We start from the raw sequence: 22954 nt of genomic DNA, 5'->3' as shown, positions 1-22954 counted from the left end.
TGGGAGAATTGAAGAGAATCCTGGGAAAAACAGTAAGGGTGCATGAGTTCTGACATGCATTAGAAGTTCGTGTACACATGTATATATGTAAACAGTGCACCTATCAGCAAAGTAATTTTCTCTGACAAATTTGAAAAGAATTTGACATTATTTCCTTGTACGAAAATCTGGACTGTTTTCATTTGACAAACTGATTTGTTGATATAATGTTGCGTCCTTTGTTCATTTTGTTCATTTTACAGACAAAAGAAGTTGGAGGAATCAATCTCAGGGCTTTCAGAAGAAGAGGTATGCGGAAGTTGAGGCTTGTTTTTTTAAAGGGAGTGTACCGTACATCATTGGCTTTTGCTGTAATTTTCAGAAATGAACTATTTGAGGGGTTAGTATAATAGATCAAATATTGCTACACTGACATGTTTGAAGTTTTGTGTTTGAAAAGGTTGGAAAAACCAAGAAAAACAAAAATGTTCAAGCAGTCTGGTTCCCTGACTCCACTAAAGATAAAATGGATCAATTTATAGATGATGGAATATTGTAAGGCAAGGGAACCAGTCTAGCTGGCCTGCACCCGTTCATGAACATGTAACCAATAGCAAACAGAATTTGGACTGAAATAATGTTAAATTTGGAGCAGTAGTTGAACAATAGTTAGGTTTTTCCAACGCTGGTCGGCTGACCACCATTGGAAATGCATACAAAAATACCATTTTCTTGAAAATGACTTCACACCAGGTGCCATAATTTTGCAAGATGCTTGAGACTGTCATTTTCCAACATCCTAGTAAGGTATTTCGTAAAAACTTGGAAGTTTTATTTTTCGATGTTTGCAAATGTTGTATATTCCCTTTAAGCTGTTTTGGTATATATTTTAAAAAAAATGTTTAGATTAAAACATACAGAAATCAGTACATTTATTATGCAAAGTTTCTGGAATTCTAAACTATGATGTGTGTCAAATTGACAAATTTTAAGGCAATTGTATTGGTTTTTTTTTTTTTGTCCCAACTCCCAAAAGGGGAAATTGTAACAAGAAGCTTCATCTAAGGCCAAAAAAAAAATAAGTCGGTCTCTGGTCAGCGCGCGCGTCGATTTTAATCATGCGCGTCAATCTTTTTTTTCCCCAAAATGTTCCGCGGTAGCTCCAACAGCGCCCTCTATTTCCGCACCTCAATTTTTTTTACCAAAGAGCACCAAGGAATGGCTAATTGCACCAAGGTAAATGATCGAAAGCACCAAGGCAAATTATGGAGGACACCAGTGTACATGAGGACACCAAAAAAAAACAAAATAGTACCCCACCTTGTCTGTACAATCCAAGCTTGAAGAATAAAAAAAACTAAAAGCAAAAAAAAAAAAAGCCGCGTGGCCGCGTCAATTCCGGAACTTTGGTCTGACCAAAGACCGAATATTATTTTTTTTTTGGCCTAACATGGAAAATAGCCTTACTTTTAGTCTTTACTGAGATTTTTGTGTACACATAAAAAGTGCAGTTATCGGCATGTGCATGTAGACTTCATGAATATGTACATTACATCAGTGCATATACGGTATGTCCATTATGTTTGTGAACTTTATACTATTTGTTTTTTGATATCATCCCGGATACATTATTTGATGTGGGTCACACATGCATGTGTGCTGGCTGCACTTTATTGTGTCGTTGCTAAGGTGATGACAAGATAAGGCTGCTACTGGATGTTAATATTCTTCCTCGAAAAAGAAAAATGACAAGGCTTCACGCACACTGCTTGAGCATGACAAGTAAACAGCTAACTAAACATTACAAGTCACATGTTGCACATTGTTTGCACTGAGTGTAAAAAAGTGCAGAAATCAAATTGTGTGTTTTTCCTTTTTAAAGGGAATATACATGTACATCATTGGCTTTTGCTGTAATTTTCAGAAATGAAGTATTTGAGGGGTTAGTATATTAGATCAAATATTGTTACACTGACATGTTTGAAGTTTTGTATTCGCAAATGCTGGAAAAACCAAGAAAAACAAAACTGTTCAAGTAGTCTGGTTCCCTGACTCCACTAAATATAAAATGGATCAATTTACAGATGCCGGAAAATTGTAACGCAAGGGTACCAATGTAGCTGGCCTGCACCCGTTCATGAACATGTTACCAATAGCAAACAAAATTTGGACTGAATTAATGGTAAATTTGGAGCAGTAGTTGAAAAATAGTTAGGTTTTTCCAACGGTGGTCGGCCGACCACCGCTGGAAATTTTACAAAAATTCCATTTTCTTGAAAATGACTTCACACCAGGTGCCATAATTTTACAGGATGCTTTAGACTGTCATTTACCAACATCCTATTAATGTATTTCGCAAAACCTTGGTAGTTTTATTTTTCGATGTTTGCAAATGTTGTATATTCCCTTTAAATTACATGTGTACACTTACTGTCTTATTGTTTATTAATTTTCTTAGTGTTAATTAATTTCCAATTTGTTCCACCTTTCCCAATTAGTTCTTTAGCACATCCAAAGAGTCAATGGGAAGAATTTCAGTCATGGAGATCACTTATTTTTCCCTTCAGTAACATATCAGCCATCAGAAAGCGATAACATGCTCTAAAAAGTCAAATTTAGCAGGGAAATTATATCGAAGCATTTATGGAGAAAACACTTGGAATTTTACAGACCAGTCTCATAGGGTTTGTGCACAGGGTGACAAGTGATGTCCAGGGCCCAATTTCATAGAGCTGCTTAAGCAGATAATTTGCTTAAGCACGAAAAAACATTGCTAAGTAAAATTAGGTTACCGGCCAAAACTCCATGTGATGTACATTGCTTGTGACTGGTATTTAGCTGTTGTTTACTTAGCATAACAATTGCATGGAGTTTTGGCCGGTCACCTGATTTTATTAAGCAAGACGTTTTTGTGCTTAAGCAAATTTTGTGCTTAAGCAGCTCTATGAAATTGGCCCCAGGGCCTAATTTCATGGCGCTGCTAAGCACACGGTTTTCTGCTAACAGAGCCTCCGTCTATTTCATGGAGACCGTAAGCATAAGCACAGCAAAAGGCACGCTAACTTAAGAGGAAACAGTTGCTTAACTTTGTGACGTACATGTAACAATAGAAATCTCCATGCACGCGCGACCATTAAGCACATTCACGCCGTGAAATAGTGCTGAATGTTAGCAAATTTTTCTGCTATGCTAAGCACAACCTTTCCGCTAACTGTTAAGCAGCGCCGTGAAATTGGGCCCAGGTATGGAACTCTTTCCGAGTTAATTTTGGAAATTGTAAACTAGTCCTTGAAGGCAGATTTGTACTCAAAGCAAAATAGAAAAAGCAAGTCACACGACAAAACTGAAGCAGTTGATGTAATGGTATTGCTTTTCTTTTGCATTCACATACATGTAGTATTTACAAAGCCTAGCCCACATTAATTCAAGTACAAAGTCTACTGACTGCAGAAGTACATATAAACAATGTATTTACAATCTATACAGGGTGAGTACAAAAAAACAAAACCTAACTGTCGGGACTATTGTTTTATTGAAGTTCTGCACGTAGCACTTTCAAAATCTGGGACATGAGAGCCCAATTCATAACTTTCTTTCAGTACAAGAATCATTCAAATCACTCATGTACTTTTCAAGTTACGGAATTTTAGACACAACCACCGTTTTGAAGTTCTGTCCATGGATCACCCAAAAAGGTTTGCGTTCTTTCAGCAAAACGAAAACAATTCACACACATCCCTATGTGATTTTTTTTCGTTTTCTGAAAGAACACTGAACTTTTTTGTGATCCGTGGACAGAACCTCAAAACGGTGGTTGTGTTTAAAATTCCGTAACTTAAAAAATACATGAGTGATTTAAATGATTCTTGTAAAAAAAGAAAGCTTATGAATTGGGCTTTCATATCCTAGATTTTCAAAGTGCTACATGAAGAACTTCACTAAAACAATGGTCCTAACATTTGGGTTTCGTTTTTTTTTACTCACCCTGTATTGTTATTTACTGATTGGTTTCTGCTTAAACTGAAAGTCCAATGTATAGATTTCTGTAAATACTTCTGCACTATTTAGTTCCTCATTTTTTCATTTCTGATAGAAACGGGAGAAGCGAAACCAGCATGCGCTGAAGGAAACCGAGTTCCTTCGCCTCAAGAGGTCGCGGCTCGGGGTCGACGACTTTGACTCCATCAAGGTCATAGGTCGCGGGGCCTTCGGCGAGGTGCGGCTGGTCCAGAAGAAGGACACGGGTCACATCTACGCCATGAAGATTCTCCGCAAGGCCGACATGCACGAGAAGGAGCAGGTGAGGGGCTGGTGGAAGTCTAGCGTTGCCCAAATACCACAGTACTGTGTGGGTTATTTTCTTGGAGCGCTGTAAAGCACACAAAGTGCTGAGCAGACTTGTTGCCTGTCTAAATGCCATGTGATGTACACACGGCACAAAAAGAAACTAAGCAGTTTTTTATAATCATCCTTGTTTGGGCATTTCTCTATGAACAAAAAAAATCTGAAATGTACGTTTTGTCATGAAAATTTCCGGTGCAATTTGATACCTCACTTGGGAACACTGTGTAAGAAATAATGAGAGCGCAAGCGCTGAAGCTCCTGAAACCCCAAAACTAAACGTTGTACTTCCCAAATTTAAATATTACGCGAGGAGAAATTGCTAAGCATATACCACACATGCCTGTAATTGGGCCCTATCAACTAAACAGTGGCAGTGTAGCGTGAATATCCGACTCCATGAAATGTGGACTCATTGGTAGTACTGCGCACGCGTGAGTACAATACTATGCTATTTTTAGGATCGTTTCGGGAGAGTGACCTGTCACGTGCGAGGGATCAACCAATAATAGGGAAATAGGGGTCCGATTTTCATAGGAGTCGGATTTTCATGTGACACCGGTACAAAGTGCGGGTAATTAAATTAGCGTGCTATGCTCCCATGCATGCAAGCACTGTGCAATCGGTATTCCCTGCTGTTTGTTTCGGGCAGTGTAACATTGTCACGCAGCAATTTCCACTTGCGTACTCTTTCAATTTGCAACCGTTCAAACTGCATAATTTTTCATAAACCGTTGTTAATCTTGGATGATTTAAAAACAGTCTTTGGTAGCAAACTGGGTATCAAAATGTAGCTAGTATAAGATTTGAGGCTTTGCATGGTGGGGTATCGGTATCGTTTTGGTTTGCGGTAATGCCATGTGGCAATAACTACTGCTTAGAAGATATTAGTTCTGAAAAGTACTTGTCCTGCTTGTTATCAACTTTGCTAAGTAGTTTCTTTTTGTTCTGTTGAGAACAGTCCTGCTGTAAGTTCTAAACGAACTATGCTGTAAGTTCTAAACAAACTAAATGTTGTAGCTAACAACATCCAAAAAGGTCTGTATAAATGACATTACCATAAGACGATCAGATTCAAAATTCTGACCCGTCCAATGAGTGTGGACTTAATTATTTTGCGATGTTAAGATGCTTTGTCACTGTTGAAGGGTTACATATACATTGAGCTTTAAGTCCATGCACCAATGATTAAGAAACTCTGCTTATGGCTCTACAATTTTCTCCTCCAGGTTGCACACGTGAGGGCAGAGAGGGACATACTAGTAGAAGCAGACAACCCCTGGGTGGTCAAGATGTATTACTCCTTCCAGGACCCTCACAATCTCTACTTAATCATGGAGTTTCTGCCAGGAGGTAAGGCCATCCACAAGAAATGATCAAATTTTCCACAGCTTTATTTACTGTTTGAGTAGTGGCATGCATTTACAGGTAGTACTGGAACCTCGTACCCTATTGAAGTAAAATTATGAGTACCCGGGTACCCACGCCCAGGGGGTGCCCGGGTAGTTTACAGGTAGTACTGGAACCTGGTACCCTATTGAAGTAAATTATGAGTACCCGGGTACCCACGCCCAGAGGGTACCCGGGTAGTTTACAGGTAGTACTGGAACCTGGTACCCTATTGAAGTAAAATTATGAGTACCCGGGTACCCACGCCCAGGGGGTACCCGGGTAGTTTACAGGTAGTACTGGAACCTGGCACCCTATTGAAGTAAAATTATGAGTACCCGGGTACCCACGCCCAGGGGGTACCCGGGTAGTTTACAGGTAGTACTGGAACCTGGTACCCTATTGAAGTAAAATTATTACTACCCGGGTACCCACGCCCAGGGGGTACCAGGGTAGTTTACAGGTAGTACTGGAACCTGGTACCCTATTGAAGTAAATTATGAGAACCCGGGTACCCACGCCCAATGTCCCGATGCTAGCAACATCAGCAATGCTGCAAACCTTGGAAATAGCAAACGGGATCTCTTGGAAAGGATTAGGTAAAGGGGGACGAACCTGTGTTCACAGCAACGGGGTGCCATCTGTCTTTCAAAGCGATTGGGTCAGACTCGAGTCCATGAAATGCTGCTGTGGGGGGATCGCCACACCTCCTCCACAGTCAGTCTGTTACCGTACCTCCCCAGCATGGAATAATGCCAGTTCCCTGGGTTGAGAGGAGTAATTGAGGTAAAGTGCCTTACTCAAGGGCACAGCATGCATGGCCGGTGGGGCTTGAACCCACAATCTCATGATCATGAATCCTGTGCCCTACCGCTAGACCACACGTGAGGATACAGAGTTGGAATGTGTTCAACTTAAGTAAATTTTGCAGCCAAACAACTAAACAACTTGTGACGTCGCGTTTGCTTTTGCGTTGAGTACAAACCAGCTTGGGAGAACTTCTGACCCATTTCAATGTTTTAAATTTTCAGGGGATATGATGACGCTACTTATGAACAAGGAAACCCTCTCGGAGGAAGCCACTCAGTTCTACGTAGCCGAAACGGTCCTTGCCATTCATTCCATCCACAAATTGGGCTTCATCCATCGCGACATCAAGCCTGATAACTTATTACTGGACCCCAAGGTAAGCAGGAACTGGAAAAGAAAAAAAATTACCACTGAAATTAATTACAGGTTGGCTTTCAACAGACCTCAAGGTCAGGGCCCAATTTCATAGCGCTGCTTAACAGCCGACTTTGTGCTTACCGAGTGTCCGTCTATTTCATAGGGACCGTTAAGCAGTAAGCACAGCAAAAGCACGCTTAACCCCAGAAGAAAACTTTGCTTAAATCAGTGGCGTAACAATAGAAATCTCCATCCGCGCGCAACCGTTAGCATGAAATAGTGCTTAAGCAGCAGCATGATTTTCTGCTATAGTAAGCACAACTTTTCTGCTTACTGTTAAGCAGTGCTATGAAATTGGGCCCAGTTAAATTTATAAAGAAATCACTTCCTTTTCAACAGGAGCAAAAACAGTGGAACAGCATATATTTATGATATAAAGTCTATCAAAATACATAAATAGTGTTGTTACATCGTGTGCTTGGATACTGTCATTTCATTGGTTTATAAAAACGCAGACTTTGGGTGACTTTGCCCTGCGTTCGTTGTGCGCGTTGCATGCGCATGTGGAATCAGCCGGCGTGCTAGCTTTGCGCAAATGAGAACGTCAAACGCTCAGCCTCATGCCCGGCAGGACATCAAAACCTTCAGTTATCAAAGGATAACCTTCAGTTCTCCCAATTAACAATTGTTGACTGCTGTGATGTGGGATATGCCGTTTTTAACCCCCTCGGGGCGCAAATACATGTATGCGCCCCACCGGTGTTAAAAACGTCATTTCCCTCATCACAGCAGTCAACAATTGTTAAAGGGAAAATACAACATTTGCAAACATCAAAAAATAAAACTACCAAATCATTTTGAAATACCTTGCTGGACTGTTAGTGAATGACAGTGTAAAGCATCCTGTAAAATCATGACACCTGGTATACTGTCATTTTCAAGAAAAGTGCTATTTTTGTATCAATTTCCAACGCTGATCGGCCGATCAGCGTTAGAAAAAACTGGCTTTTTTCCAAATACTGGCCCCAATTGACCATCGCACTTGTTTGTAATCGATTACACACCTATGAACGGGTACAAGCCAGCTAGACTGGTTCCCTGATCTTACAATTCCCCAATGTATGTAAACTGCTCTGTTTCTTCTTATATGGAAGTCAGGGAACCAGACTACAGGAAAATGATTGTTTTTCTTGGTTTTTATAGCATTTTCGAACCCAAAACCTCAAAAAAGTCGTGTAACTATATTTGCTATATATTTCCAACCCCCCAATCGATCCATTTCTGAAAATTACAGCAAAAGCAAATGATGTATATTCCCTTTAATTGAGATACATGTACATAATTTCTAATGTAATGACCTCTGTTTTTCTCACTGGTTTTTCCCTGTAGGGTCACATTAAACTGTCAGATTTTGGTCTCTGCACTGGCCTTAAGAAGGCTCATCGGACCGACTTCTACAGAGATCTATCCAGAGCACATCCCAGGGACTTCTGTAAGTCATCCGCCCAATACCCCACCTTTAACCCCACCCCGAGTTGCAAAGCTGCGAGCGAAAGGAGCGAAGTCTAATTCAGTGCGCACGAGTGGCAAAGCCACGAGGCTTTTTTCTAACTTGATTTTGTTGAATTATTCATTTTCTTATGCAAATACGCGGTAAGTAGATTGCTGTAAGGTTAACCAATCACAGCACGGATTTTGCCTAGTTGCATCCATTTGTGAAATTCATGTTCATGAATGGGTGCAGGCCAGCTAGACTGGTTCCCTTACCTTACAATTTTCCGGCATCTATAAATTGATCCATTTCATCTTTAGTGGAGTCAGGGAACCAGACTACTTGAACAGTTTTGTTTTTCTTGGTTTTTTCGAGCATTTTCGGACACAAAACTTCAAACATGTCAGTGTAACAATATTTTGATCTATTATACTAACCCCTCAACTAGTTCATTTCTGAAAAATACAGTGAAAGCCAATGATGTATATTCCCTTTAATCAAATTAACTGTGACAAAGGAATTCCTTTGTTATTGCTCATTCCTTGTTACTTTGTGACTGGCCTTCTGAATTGACTGGTGATTTACTTGTGACTAAGGGTTTGTTGTACTTGACATACAGCACTGACTCTCACTGTACCGACATTTTACCATTTGTTTCCGGCAGCGAGCATCAAACCCATGGATTCCAAAGACTCCAAACGGAAGATGGAAAGCTGGAAGAAAAACAGAAGAGCCTTGGTAAGTGACGGAATACTGTCGTCATAACCAGAAATAAGTGTTTTACTCATTGTTGGGTGAGGATTTTCACGTCTTTACTGTGCTTAAATAACATCAATGTTTGGAACAGATGAGAACCTATGATTCGTATTAGCTCATCGCGTTTAGCAATGACGGATAGGCAAAATTTCAGTTAAGAGTTTTAGAAAATTGCCAAAAGAGCTTCATTAATTACACTCTTCAACAATGGAAAAAAGTTGCCGTAACCTTAACCCCCTAGGCCCTATGGGCTAGGAACTTCATCCTCAATCCTGCAAAATTATATTTTCAAATCCAGGAGATGCTATTTTGATCTGGTACATGGTACCCAGTGGAGACATGCGCACAATAGGGAACAAAGATTGTATACGTCTCCACAGGGCAATTTCTATAGATGAATACGTCTCCACAAGGTTATCACGAAATAGATATATATGGATTTTACTCAAAAACTGAGAATTTCCAAGGTGTGTCTGTCGCAAATTGAAGTATTTTACAATGTATGTAAGGCCAAAAAAAAAAGTCTCCGGTGTATGGTATGCGCGCGCGTCGCCGTAGCCATGCGCGTCGGCAAAATGAAAAAGTTTTTTTTTCAATACAAGATGATGTTTAAAAACCGCCAAACTCACTGGTTTGACTGGAATTCTGCTGCTGCACAATTTTAACGTGTTTTTAGATGGGGTTATGATCGAGAATAAGATTTATGTGGCCTCTCTGGACTCCCATATATTTGCACTAAGTTTAGTCGGGCACCAGTTGCAGTCATCAGCCGACATTTGAAGCCAAAAAAAAAAAAAAAAACAGGTCAAAAAAAAAAAAAAAAGCCGCGTCGCCGCACCACTTTTGGGGCAAGCTCCATACCAGAAACCGGAGACTTTTTTGGGGGGGCCTAAGGGATATTAAGTCCAGATTTCAGTCCAGGAAATTTATTCTGGTTAAAATAGGAGCATTTTGAAAGTACACTTTCAAAGTTCAAACTCGGTAACTTTAGTACACAAGAACAAAGAAATGACTCCACAAGGATACAAATTCCGGTATGGGTGAGCTGATATACTTATATACACAGAAAAAAATTGTCTTCACATTTCGGTTTCAGTGGCCGAAATCAGATGCAGATTGATAAAAATTGAGTGCTGTTGAACAAATAAGTTTGAAAGATGTGAAGAACATTTTTTTTATTGGCCATCAGGCGTATTCTACCGTGGGCACGCCGGACTACATCGCACCAGAGGTCTTCGTCCAAACTGGCTACACCCACGTCTGCGATTGGTGGTCACTAGGTGTCATCATGTACGAGATGCTGATTGGCTATCCGCCGTTCTGCTCCGAGACCCCCCAGGAGACCTACCGTAAGGTCATGACCTGGAGAGAGACGCTGCAGTTTCCCGAGGAGGTGCCGATATCGACCGAATCAAGGGATATGATTCAGAGGTACAAAGCATAGCACAGATACCCCTTAAAGGGAATGTACATCATTGGCTTTTGCTGTCATTTTCAGAAATGAACTATTTGAGGGGTTAGTATAATAGATCAAATTTTGTTACACTGACATGTTTGAAGTTTTTTGTTCGACAATGCTTGAAAAACCAAGAAAAAACAAAAAAAAGTAGTCTGGTTCCCTGACTCCACTAAAGATAAAATGGATCAATTTCCAGATGCCGGAAAATTGTAAGGTAAGGGAACAACTGAAGTACACAATATCTTTATTAACAACCCTGCTTTGGCTAACAAATAGGATTTATAAAGTGAACCTTTTTTTTTTAAGACGGGCCTTCAAAAGGACTTTGTTGAATATTTTTAACTTTGAAACTGAGGTTTTCTTACTGGTGATGTTTAAAGACTATTGCAACGACAAATCTTGAAATCACATTTTTGGACGGAACATATTTTAAGGTCTATTCGTTAAATGGTGATTGATTTGAACAAATTGAGCAATCGAAGTAATTGTTTTCATCTAAAAGTAGTTTATTAAATTGGCTTACCAGTCATAATTATTTTTGGTGCTTCGTATTTTTTCAAATATGAAATATATTTCTGTGGGTTTGGGTTCCGCTTTTTTGGACTCGCCCTGTAGGAAGAGAAATCTCTTATTATTCTGGAGATACCACATATCAGTACTTTTTTTACACCCTCCTCAAAAAGTTTTATCTGCTATCCCCCCTCTGTCACTGGAATAGGTTCTGCTGTGACAGCGAGCATCGAATCGGGCGCAACGATGTGGAGGAGATCAAGGCGCATCCATTCTTCAAAGGGGTGGACTGGGAGCACATCCGGGAGCGGCCGGCAGCCATCCCCATCAACGTCAAGAGCTTCGACGACACGTCCAATTTTGACGAGTTTCCCGACATTGAGCTCAAACCGAGTGAGTTGCCTTTTCAGATACGTGAAAAAGAAAAGTCTGTCACACAAGCCAGTATGGCCTATCAGGCCGGCGTTTATCGTCAGTTTCAGTGGCATAAAAGAACTGAGAATATTTCTACTCCCCCTGGATTGGATGCCAGTTCATCGCAGATTCCTCAATTATACTCCTGGGCAGAGAGAGGCAAGTAAGGGTGAAGTGGCTTGCCCAAGGACACAACATATGGCCAGCAGCTGGATTTGAACCCTTGATCTTCTGTTGATGAGTCACGAATCCTAAGTGCTAGGCCACACTCCCCCACTTTCAGATATGTACAGGGCCCAATTGCATGCTGCAGCTGAGAACACAGTTAGTTTTCTGCTAACAGAGCCTTCTTCTATTTCACGGAGACTGTAAGCAAACCAGTGTTGTCAAGACCATCACAAGTCCAGTCACAAGTAAATCACAAGTTAATACACATGAATCATTATGGCGTCGCGGTTTGTCTACATGTGCGCTTTCCTATGGGTGCCACGTGGGGGGTATAGCCACTACGTTCCCCTAAGAAAGCACTCTTGTAAACAAAGCGTGACGTCATTATGATTTTAGTCTATTCTCAACTCCGGTCACAAGTAACTGGGAATGAACGAACAACAAAGGAATGCCTTTGTCATTGGAATATAAACTCGAGACTGGACAATTTATGGTTGACTTGCAAGGACTTGTGAACTTCAAAACTGGTGCACAGAATGTATGTTCTACATAACCCCTGAGGACAGACACACAAAGGGAGAACAACAGATCCTTTCAGTCCTCAGGAGTTGGGTCTTTTGTTCGAAACGGTACTCTGTAGTAGGTTTGAGTGCTTAGTCTATGGGAGAGTGTTATATTACATTTACAAAGGTAAACACAAAGCATTGTCCTCTGGAGTATAGTAAAACAAGAATGTATGCACTGATTGTGCTTCTGTTTGCTCTTCCAACAGTTGCACCTCCTCCCCAGGAAGGCGAAGAAAACTACAAAGACTGGGTTTTCATCAACTACACCTTCAAGCGTTTTGAGGGCCTGACCCAGAGGGGGGTGCCTCAGAGAATTCCAGCCCACGTGATCACGAGGCAACTCATCCAGGACAAAGGGATGTAGGCTTGACCGTGGGGGTCATAAAATCTAACCTATGTTGTCCCCTTTCAACAGGTTTTAAACTGCAGTGACTTGGGCAATGTGTGTAACCTCTTAACCCCTTAAAGGGAATATACAACATTTGCAAACATCCAAAAACAAAACTACCAAATTATTATGAAATACTTTGTTGGACTGTTAGTGAATGACAGTCTAAAGCATCCTGTAAAAGGATGGCACCTGTGTGCTGACATGTTCAAGAAAGGTGGTATTTTTGTATCAACTTCCTGACTTTTTTCCAACTACTACCCCCAATGTACCAAATGTATTCAGTCCACAAAGTTGTTTGCAATTGGTTACACGTCCGTGAACGGGTGCAAGCCAGCTAGGACTGGTTCCCCGACCTTACAATTCTTTAAAACTGCTCTGTTTCATCTTAAGTGGAGTCTGGGAACCAGACTACAAGAACATGATTGTTTTTGATTGGTTTTCCAGCATCTACGAACACAAAACTTCAAAAAAAATCAGTGAAACAATATTTGCTATAAAATACCAACAACCCAAAACCATCCATTTCTGAAAATTACGGCAAAAGCAAATGTTGTATATTCCCTTTAACCAGTTAATGCCAAAGGACGTGTAAACACAATCTGGCAATGTAGATTCGCAGGGGTGGGTGGCGGGTTAAAGCTATAGTCCATCATTTGCAGCCATCCGAAAAGTAACTGGCGTAATTATTGTTGAAAAACAAACTTGGTTGAAAGATAGTAAGGGAACTAAACTCCCTGTGAAATTATTCCTTCTGGGAAGCTGTCATTTTGAAGTAATCAACGAAAGAAGGCATTTCCAACGGTGATTCTTAAGACGCACCGTAGGAAATTTAAATTAGTAGTTCGTTTTGTTTTGCAGCGAAGCGCGCGCAAGCATTGGCACGACGCACATGCGCGCGCGGTTGCTATAATTCGTCGGATCAGTGCGCGACATCGCGTAGCTGCAATCGGCTCATTGAGAACGTGTCACGGACGCTGCATTCAGGCCCAATTCAAAACATGATTCAGCAACTTTCGATTTGAAATCGAGATCCTAGAATGGTGTTTTTCTCGGAAAATACAGCTGAAGCTGAGCTGAAACTTCATCACGTTAGTTGTTCAATACCCTTCTTTAGATTTTGAGCACGTTTGTTGCTTCAAACGAACAAAATGCACAAATTACAAATGATGGACTATACCTTTAAATTGTCAAGCTTTCCACGAGTCTCCGGCGGTGGACGTTTACATGTTTCCCATTGGTTTTGTGCACACCGTGTTTTAAACTTGAACTTGGCCATTGTACACGGCCTGTCGTCGTAGGAAATATCGCTCCGTGGGAGGGCCTCGGAGTGTTGCAAAATACGAGGTTACAGTGATACGTATCGTACAAATAACTCTCAGGAGTCAGCATTTCTGGTGTTCGCATGAATAACAAATTTGGCAGGTATTTCTTGTCTTTTTAAAAAAAATAGTGTTTTTTGGCTAAAAATAATCCCGGCGGCATGTGGTCAAGTACGTGCGAAAGCTAGTTAATCACATAAACTTCGGTGACTGCATGTTATTTCTACTGCATTTCAGCTAGCTGTAAAATGGGATTTAGGCCAGTTTTACCAAATTAGAGACTTACATGCTCGACTAAAGTTGCACTTGCCCCAACTCTGACATATTTCGGGAAATAAAAAAATTTATAGCAGTTGACCCTTTTATCCCACATACTTAGAGGTATAGACCAATTGAATTCATATCTAAACGTAAACAAAATCAATGTTGATGTTAAACACCAACCTGATCACACTATCAATTAACCTATCGCGGTAGAATCGCGTGAACGCAGCTTATGAAATATTGTCCAATTACATGATATACAAATGGACGCGGCTCGTGCAAAATCTGAGACAAACAAAACTGAACGCACAAAATTCCATAGGGTTGTCTAAGGGGCGTGGCTAACTCGCAAACGGCGATAGGTCAATTCTATCAAGAAGGCCCCCTTTAATGGCGAAAGCATTGTGCTAGCTATTGTTCAGATAATGCGTTACAGGGCAGTTGCTTTGTACAATAGCATGCACAATGGTTTCTCCATTGGAGGGGGCCACGTGAGTGTACAGTGATCGTGTGTCCGGATTCTACTATAGGTGATCCTTTTTTGCAGTTATATCCAAGTCCATTCCTTGAGTGACCCCCTCAATTCCACGAATGGAATAACTCGTGCCTAACTTATTTATTTACTTAATGGAACAGCTCACTGCCCAAAGAGGGAGTATAGATGTGTAGCCTGCTTGTGTGTGCATTGAAGAAATGTTATATTAAACAAAAATGATATTTTACATATAAAGCTTTCCCTTGTTTTTTGCTAGTAGACTTTAAAATGCTTGGCTTCCAAACCGAGATTTTTTTGTTAACATTTAGGAAGAGTTTTCTGGCTAGGACATGCCCTTATTTGGGTGTAGAGAGTCAGCAGTTTTTATAGAGCTTTCTTGATGTATTCAGTGTAAATATGAATATTCAAATAATCTGAAAGTGAAACTACACTTTCCCTTTCCCATTTTCACAGAGGGAGTGAGGCACTCTGAAATAAGTTTGGTTGATGAGGTTCAGTGTAGAACCTCAAGTAATAATGTTATATTGTGGAAATTGATGTCAGCATGCACAAAGTACCGGTATAAACACAAACACATGTAGTAGCAATGAATCCAATGTACATGAGGTTTTTAGCCTGATATGTGAGGCACTGATGTTTAAAAACGTGTAACAAACTTGAGGTTCCATGCACAGATGTGTTAGGCTAACGACAGGGATATCTGTGTCGTGCATTTGGCAGAGGTACAGACTGTACGTGAGGTTTTTAGTCAGGTGTGTGAGGCACCGATGTGTAAAACATGTAACAAACTTGAGGTTCTGTGCACAGATGTGTTAGTAAGGCTAACGACAGGGATATCTGTGTCGTGCATTTGGCAGAGGTACACACTGTACGTGAGGTTTTTAGTCAGGTGTGTGAGGCACCGATGTGTAAAAACATGTAACAAACTTGTGCACAGATGTATTGGTAAGGCTAACGACAGGGATATCTGTGTGGTGCATTTGGCAGAGGTACACACTGTACGTGAGGTTTTTAGTCAGGTGTGTGAGGCACCGATGTATAAAACATGTAACAAACTTGAGGTTCTGTGCACAGATGTGTTAGTAAGGCTAACGACAGGGATATCTGTGTCGTGCATTTGGCAGAGGTACACACTGTACGTGAGGTTTTTAGTCAGGTGTGTGAGGCACCGATGTGTAAAAACATGTAACAAACTTGTGCACAGATGTATTGGTAAGGCTAACGACAGGGATATCTGTGTGGTGCATTTGGCAGAGGTACACACTGTACGTGAGGTTTTTAGTCAGGTGTGTGAGGCACCGATGTATAAAACATGTAACAAACTTGAGGTTCTGTGCACAGATGTGTTAGTAAGGCTAACGACAGGGATATCTGTGTCGTGCATTTGGCAGAGGTACACACTGTACGTGAGGTTTTTAGTCAGTTGTGTGAGGCACTGATGTGTTAGGCTAACGACAGGGATATCTGTGTGGTGCATTTGGCAGAGGTACACACTGTACGTGAGGTTTTTAGTCAGGTGTGTGAGGCACCGATGTATAAAACATGTAACAAACTTGAGGTTCTGTGCACAGATGTGTTAGTAAGGCTAACGACAGGGATATCTGTGTCGTGCATTTGGCAGAGGTACACACTGTACGTGAGGTTTTTAGTCAGTTGTGTGAGGCACTGATGTGTAAAACATGTGACAAACTTGAGGTTCTTTACACAGATTAGGTTAATGAGAAGAGGTTCTGGTACATGTGGTCTTGGGCCTAAATGTATATTTGCACAAATGTGTGAGGCCAGAAACATGAATATATCTTAAGTGTAGACAAATTGTGCCTGGCCAGGAAGTGGCCCACAATCTTTACCTCAAAGTAGATAACAAATTAAAAGCAGAACGGTCTCAGCTTGAAACTACATGTAAATTGACGTGTACAAAGTTGGAGAGGTTAAAATTACATAGGCCTCGGCTTTAATTTCACTTTCTTTTCGCTGTTTCTTTCGCATATGTGGACAATGTGGTGTTAAGAAGATGCAGTGCGTAGACAGTCTGCTTGTTGACTGGGTGTGCGATAAAACCAATCACAACTGTGAATAACTTTGCATCGAACCTCACTTAAAGTCAAATCTGGTACACTTACATTTCAACTCTTTAAACACGGCCTTGACATTTGCTGTTGCTGTTGCTGTGAATCTGTATAGGCATATAAACAAGCTTTTTAAAAAAAAATCTTGCAAAATTTCCGCCAGTAGTAAAAACTGCTGTCAGAAATGCATGCCCTGCCCCAGCTTTAGACTGATTCATCTGCCTTAAACTGCATGACATGTTCAAGATGTTCAACTCAATATAGGCGGCTATTTTATCAAATTATGGCGTTGCAGGGACACCATTTTGGGGGATGAGAAGGTGTTAACGTAAATTTTACATGTTGGGATGATTCGAAGGCAACATTTTTACAATCTTGTATTTAAAGTTCCATTCCCCATCCTCTTGAACAATTTCATTTTTTTTTTCTATTAATACATTTTCAGCTGGTATGTTTTATCTCCATCCCCCCCAAAAAATCCCCCCCCCCCCCGCCCTTTTTGGAGGTCTGCAACCCTCTGAAAAAAAAAAAGTTTTCGTTTTGGGCACAAACAGATCTGGTTTGGCTCCCAGTCCGCACAAGTTATCGATACTGATTGAGGGGCGGGAACCAGCCTACCCTGCGAGAAGGGAATTAATGTTTGGCAGCCAATAAGTTGAAACCAATAAAGTAACAATTCAATAACTAGACATGGGCCATTTTTTTTTCCGGTGGATGTCTCATTCAAAAGTGAACTACTTTTGTATTACTAGAAAAAATAGCAATTTGAAAAAGGAATCTATTTTTTTCGGAATGAAACTCGAAAAGAGCACGGGAATGCAATTTGAAAGTAAAGTTACCAATTTGCATCAGTTAAACTATTTCAACCGATTGTACTCGGAAAATTATCACACACCCTCAATCCCTAAAAATTGATAGCCTGTTACATGTACATTGTACGCACAAATTTAATCCAGTAGATACCAGTCAGATCAAGAATCCAGTCCTATAGTCTGACTGGTTCCGCTAGCTTCAAGGAAATGAGTCAAAATTTCCCACTTCCCTTTGGAGAGTTGACCCGATAAGTGTTGTCATCATTCACTATTGCCAATAGATACTATAATCATTGTTTGTGAGATGATTGATATAAGAAAGAAACATTTATATTGTTGTGATGATTGCTGATTTTTGCATTTCTTCCCAAAGAACCTCTACCCAACTCATCAGCCTTATCTTTTCTCGGGGCCGTATCGTAAGTCCGACGCCTCATAGGTCCGACGCCTCATAAGTCCGGACTTATGAGGCGTCGGACTTATGAGGCATAACATTTATTTATTCCCCCTCATAGGTAGACGCCTCATAAGTCCGACGCCTCATAAGTCCGACGTCGGAAAAACGAGGCGTTTAATTTGTCAGACCTACAAGGCGTCGGAGCTATGAGGCGTCGGACTTATGGGCCTTTATTTGGTTAGGGGATGTGATTTTGTCAGACTTATGAGGCGTCGGACCTATTATGAGGCGTCGGACTTATGAGCGGACCCCCTTTTCTCACCCATTCTTAACTTTAAAAATAATCATGAAATAACCCCCAAAAAATGTTTTTGAATTTTAACAATTGAACTGGTTGATGTTTTTATGTAACTGTTTAAAAATGACTGTAGTGTTGCATGTAGGCTGAGCTCGGTTACGACTTTCGACCTAGTTTAGAGAGGTCACATTTCAGACTGACCTTTGACCCAGGTCAGCTCAGAGTGGCATTTGACCTAGATTGGGAAGAGTCTTTTGGCTTTGAAGCCTTGATTTCTTGAACTACTGTGATTTTTTACTATGGTAATTCTGTCAGCCTTTTATTTTGCAATTTTGTTTTTTGTGTTGTTTTTTTTTTTGTTTATTTTTTTTTTGGCAATTTTGTTTTTTGGTGTTTTTGTTTTTGTTTATTTGTTTGTTTTGTTTCTTTTTGTTACTCTGTCAAACTTGTAAGATATATACTTACAATATGTCACTTTTTTCGTGGGGTGTATCTGTGATTGTCTTGGTTGGTTTGTTTGAGTGCTGATAAAAAATAATGTTTGTGCATGAAACATTAGAAAAAAAATTATTTTAGCTGCGCTAGAGCGTTGATCATTGGTTCCTCTTGTCACAGAGACTGAAACTGGTGCAAGAAAAGATGGTGCGTTTTGCTTCCCAAATTTCATCTGCTATGAAAAGAATTGAGAAAGCTGCTGAGCACATTTTTGCCTTGAGCGAAATCATTCAGGGTACCAGTATAATGGAATATGTAACATATTTTGGTTACCTGTTTTGGCGTGAGCGATGTGTGCTTAAAAAAATTGCGTAAAGGTGTTAAACTGAATGCTTTAGTTTGGCTACATTTATTTTTCCATAGAGCCAAGAGCAAAATCACAAGTCTAGTACTTACTAATAGCGTCAACACTTCGGGATAATGGACCGATCAAGTAAGCACCGCCCCATGGTGCTCTGACCAATCACAGCCGTGATTTATGTCCGACGTGCGTGCACTAAAGTCCGACATTCGTGCGCGTGCACGCGCGTATGATGCGCGCGGAAGGAAAATGCAGCGTGGCGTTGGAGAGGAGCACGTGTTAATTTGCCCACGTGCGCACGCGCACTAGGCGGAGCTTACTGGATCGGTCCATTTTAAGTAGCATGTTCTAATAGGTAATCCGCAAGTGTGACGTCATTTCAACTTAAACCACGCCCACTGCACACGGTATAGCTTTGGAACCATTGGAACCGGATATAGCGCACAGTGGCGTGTTTTAGCCAATGGGTGTTAGTAATCAGTGGGGCATGCGCGTGTATGACGCAGTGCATAAGAACCGGGATTGACTGATCCATTAAGCCTTGCCCCTAAATGGTGTTTGAACCAATCACAGCCGTGATTGAAGTCCCACGTGCGTGCGTATGACGCACTTGGCTGTAACACGCAGTGTGACATTGGAGAGGTGCACGTACGTGCAAGGGCGGATCCAGAACACAATTTTTGGAGGGCCCAACAAAAATTTGGTCCACCAAAAAGTGGGTTCACAAAATTACGGCGAGGGGTTCCGGCCCGAATTCTGAGGCAATTTCTGACAACTTTAACCTTTTTTTTTTTAGGAAATTGGTGGTGTACGCAGTACCTGCCTTTATTGCGACGTTATTAAAAAAAAATTAAAAATTGGGTTCGTTTTGGGGAGCCATGGCCGACCCCCGGTAGCCCCCCCCCCCCCTGGATCCGCCCTTGTGCACGTGTTTTTTGCCCACGGGCGCGCAATGGGCGTGGCTTACTGGATCGGTCCACTGCACCCTCCCATGCACCCAGCATGAACAGTGACCTTTGAATTTTCAGTAGACACCTTTTGTCTTTTTCAATACCTGACAGATGGTTAAGTTTCGAGCTTAAATTTATGTCTTTTGTTTTCCTTGAGGTTTGAGCGTTTTTTCTTTTCAAGGTTTGACTTTGTGTTCGTTTCTGCTGCTTATTTATTTGCCAGAGTTTAAAAATAATAGTGTAAGATTATCATGATTTTTATGTAATGTATAGGATTGTTGAATAGAGGTAAAAATTAACAAATTGTGAAATATTGTATGAAAGTAATCAAAGAATGCTTATTGTTTACACACTCATGTACATGTGAGGTCTAGAGCATGAAATATATTAAAACAAAGAAAGTGACTCCATTATTATATTATGCAACATAAACCAAATGAGTCTTTTGTCTGGTCATTTCAGTTGAGTTTTGTGTTGACTTGGTTCAAGTCTGAATCTGCTTTCTGAGGCGCTTCAGTCGTACAGCAGATGTGCATTCTTGGTCATTGCGATGCAGTGCTGGACTAGAGTCAAGTCTACATAAGTGATTTGTGTGGCTTGAATGCATGGTTTATTTCATTTCAAGTCAGTGTAACATTCTGTAAGTTTACTTGAAAACAAAAAGCAGTTTACGAAGGCGAATCATGAAGGCATTGTGCAGAAAACTTAGCTTTCTGGAGTTGATGCTTTAAAAAATCGGAAAGAAACTTCGACAATTTATAGACAATTATAAAATGGAAATTTGCGTCGGGGTTATATAAATCAAATTAGGTTTTGCCCATAATAGTTTATGCGATACCCGCTGCTGTGTACATCAGATTCGAACCGGCCAACCGATCCCGTTAGCTCGGTGGTCGAGTGGTAAGACATCTGCACTAGAAAGTAGGAGGTCGTGGGTTCGAGTCCCACCCGAGTGATTTTTTTCCAACTTTCACTCGGGAGGTAACACACTGGGTATACAGTGTTTAAAAAACGTCGGCGAAGGGCAAAACCTAAGTTAATTTATAGACAAAGCAAAGTGCACATGTACACAATTTTTTTTAAACTCGATATACAATCAGCATACCTACATGCATATTTTAAATATCCATTGTTTTTAAATCCTCAAAGAGGCAGAAATTGTCATTTTCCAGAAAAGTCAGGTAAGAACTGTATTTTCCTGTACTTTATTTTTGTAATGTGTCAAAAACCCGGGAACCAACACAGATGGCCCGAGACAATCTGCAAAATTACAAATGGCTCGGCGGGTGGGCGAATAAGCCTTTTCGGAGTTCCAACTGCGCGCATTCGTAACCTGTAACAACGCACATTATTTGTCTCAAATGCCCTTTGACAGTACACACAATGCACAAACAGCCTTTTTGTAAAGTCAGTGGCGCCATGTTGTCAAAGGCCATTTGAGACAAATAATGCGCGTTGTCACAGGTTATGAATGCGCAGTTGGAACTCCGAAAAGGCTTATTAGTTAATTGTCAAAGTGACGGCCGGTTGCCAGGGGAACAGTGTAACAGCGCTCTCCATTGTGTATCGATGCAAATTAGCTTCATGGATATCAGCCATTGCAAATTCACAGTAAAGTTGATGTTAGAATGTCTGTTTGTTTTTGGTTTGGGGAAAATCCCAGATCTAAAGGAAATTGTTGAATTTCCAATGAGCGTTTGGTTCAAATTTCCCAACCTATGTCAGTTTCCGTCTAAAATGGTTTTGTTTTAGAGCTTTTCATGTCACTCTGTGGTCGGTCGCTCGGTCGCAATTAGTCGGTCGCTCGGTCCCCGAAAAATTGACCAAAAACGAACCCCCTAAGGGCCCCATAAAATGTAACTATCAAAATTGTATTCTTTACAAAAAAGCAAACCAAATAAATAAATTATTAAACAAAAAATGTTTGTAACAATTCGTTAACTTGTTAATGAAAATTGTGTAAATGGAGGCAAGAGTTTATGTGTAGTAATGTTATAGTCGCGTAGCGCGCTATAAACTTGTTTCTTCAACTCGTCTGCCTCAGGCCCTGTGTCTTTTTAAATGCATGGGTCTCCCAGAAACAGTGAGGACAGAGTTGCATTATTAAGGTCACTAAGTTTGCATCTTTTATTAATCACGACCAAGGGAATAATTGTATCATTTCATGCAAGACTGTCATGCAAGACGGCCAGAGCTTATTGTGCACTTGCAGTTGTACTTGTTTTATGGGGAGGGGCGAACCTCAATATTTACGTACAACAGTCAGGACCTTCGTGAACCAAATATTATTCAGCAAATTATTCAGAAAATAATTCCGTACTTCGTGGTTGACTTACTTTCAGTGTTTAGGAAAATACAACAGCTGTTGGCTAGGCCTACGGTTCTCCGAAAGCAATTGACAGTGAGTGGTACGAGTAATTACAAAAAAACGAAATCAATTTAGGCGTTGGCCTTAATATAAAAAAAAGCAGCCAGATAAACCAAATTGCAATTTAAATACACGGGTACTATTATATGGCCGGTCACGCATGGAGTAAACTCTGTACTACAAATGTAAGCACAAAAAGTTGGAAAAATTATGGCATTTGTTCACATGGACATATTTCGGCCGATACTCGGCACGGGCGTTCTTTTACCCAAGCATCCCACTTTTTTCACCAAAATTAGGACTTTCCCGTGGTTCCTTTTTGATGAAATTTGTCTCTTAATTTGCCCCTCTTACTTGCATTGTCAAATTTTGCGCATTCCTTCCTTCCACTTCGGTTGGCAAATAAAGAGGCAAATTTCACCTGAAGGAACAAATCCTAATTTTGGTGAAAAGGTGGGCCGCTTGGGGCGAAAGGACCCCCATGCCGAGTATCAGGCCGAAATATTTCCGTGAAGTGCCATTTCACCAACTTTTTGTGCTCACATTTGCATGG

General features: G+C 40.7%; 1 protein-coding gene and 1 long non-coding RNA gene across 2 annotated transcripts in view; both read left to right on the top strand.

Moving 5' to 3' along the window:
- LOC119725318 (serine/threonine-protein kinase 38-like) overlaps positions 1-13032 on the top strand; it is a 34922-nt gene extending 21890 nt beyond the window's left edge. The window contains exons 3-11 of the mRNA XM_038196703.1: positions 243-288; positions 4073-4279; positions 5550-5673; positions 6741-6895; positions 8266-8368; positions 9033-9106; positions 10314-10555; positions 11302-11486; positions 12448-13032. Of these exons, the coding sequence (XP_038052631.1) occupies positions 243-288; positions 4073-4279; positions 5550-5673; positions 6741-6895; positions 8266-8368; positions 9033-9106; positions 10314-10555; positions 11302-11486; positions 12448-12605 (1294 nt within the window). The 3' untranslated portion in view covers positions 12606-13032. The remainder of the gene's footprint in view (positions 1-242; positions 289-4072; positions 4280-5549; positions 5674-6740; positions 6896-8265; positions 8369-9032; positions 9107-10313; positions 10556-11301; positions 11487-12447) is intronic.
- Positions 13033-15900: 2868 nt separating this feature from the next.
- LOC119725312 lies at positions 15901-16416 on the top strand. Its single transcript, XR_005270706.1, has 2 exons — positions 15901-16122; positions 16216-16416. It is a non-coding gene; the product is annotated as an uncharacterized LOC119725312 (long non-coding RNA).
- The last annotated feature ends 6538 nt before the right edge of the window (positions 16417-22954 follow it).

The sequence above is a fragment of the Patiria miniata genome, unplaced genomic scaffold, assembly GCF_015706575.1.
Source record: "Patiria miniata isolate m_02_andy unplaced genomic scaffold, ASM1570657v1 HiC_scaffold_1, whole genome shotgun sequence".
Taxonomy (NCBI): Eukaryota; Metazoa; Echinodermata; class Asteroidea; order Valvatida; family Asterinidae; genus Patiria; species Patiria miniata.
This window is presented reverse-complemented; position numbering and strand designations above follow the sequence as displayed.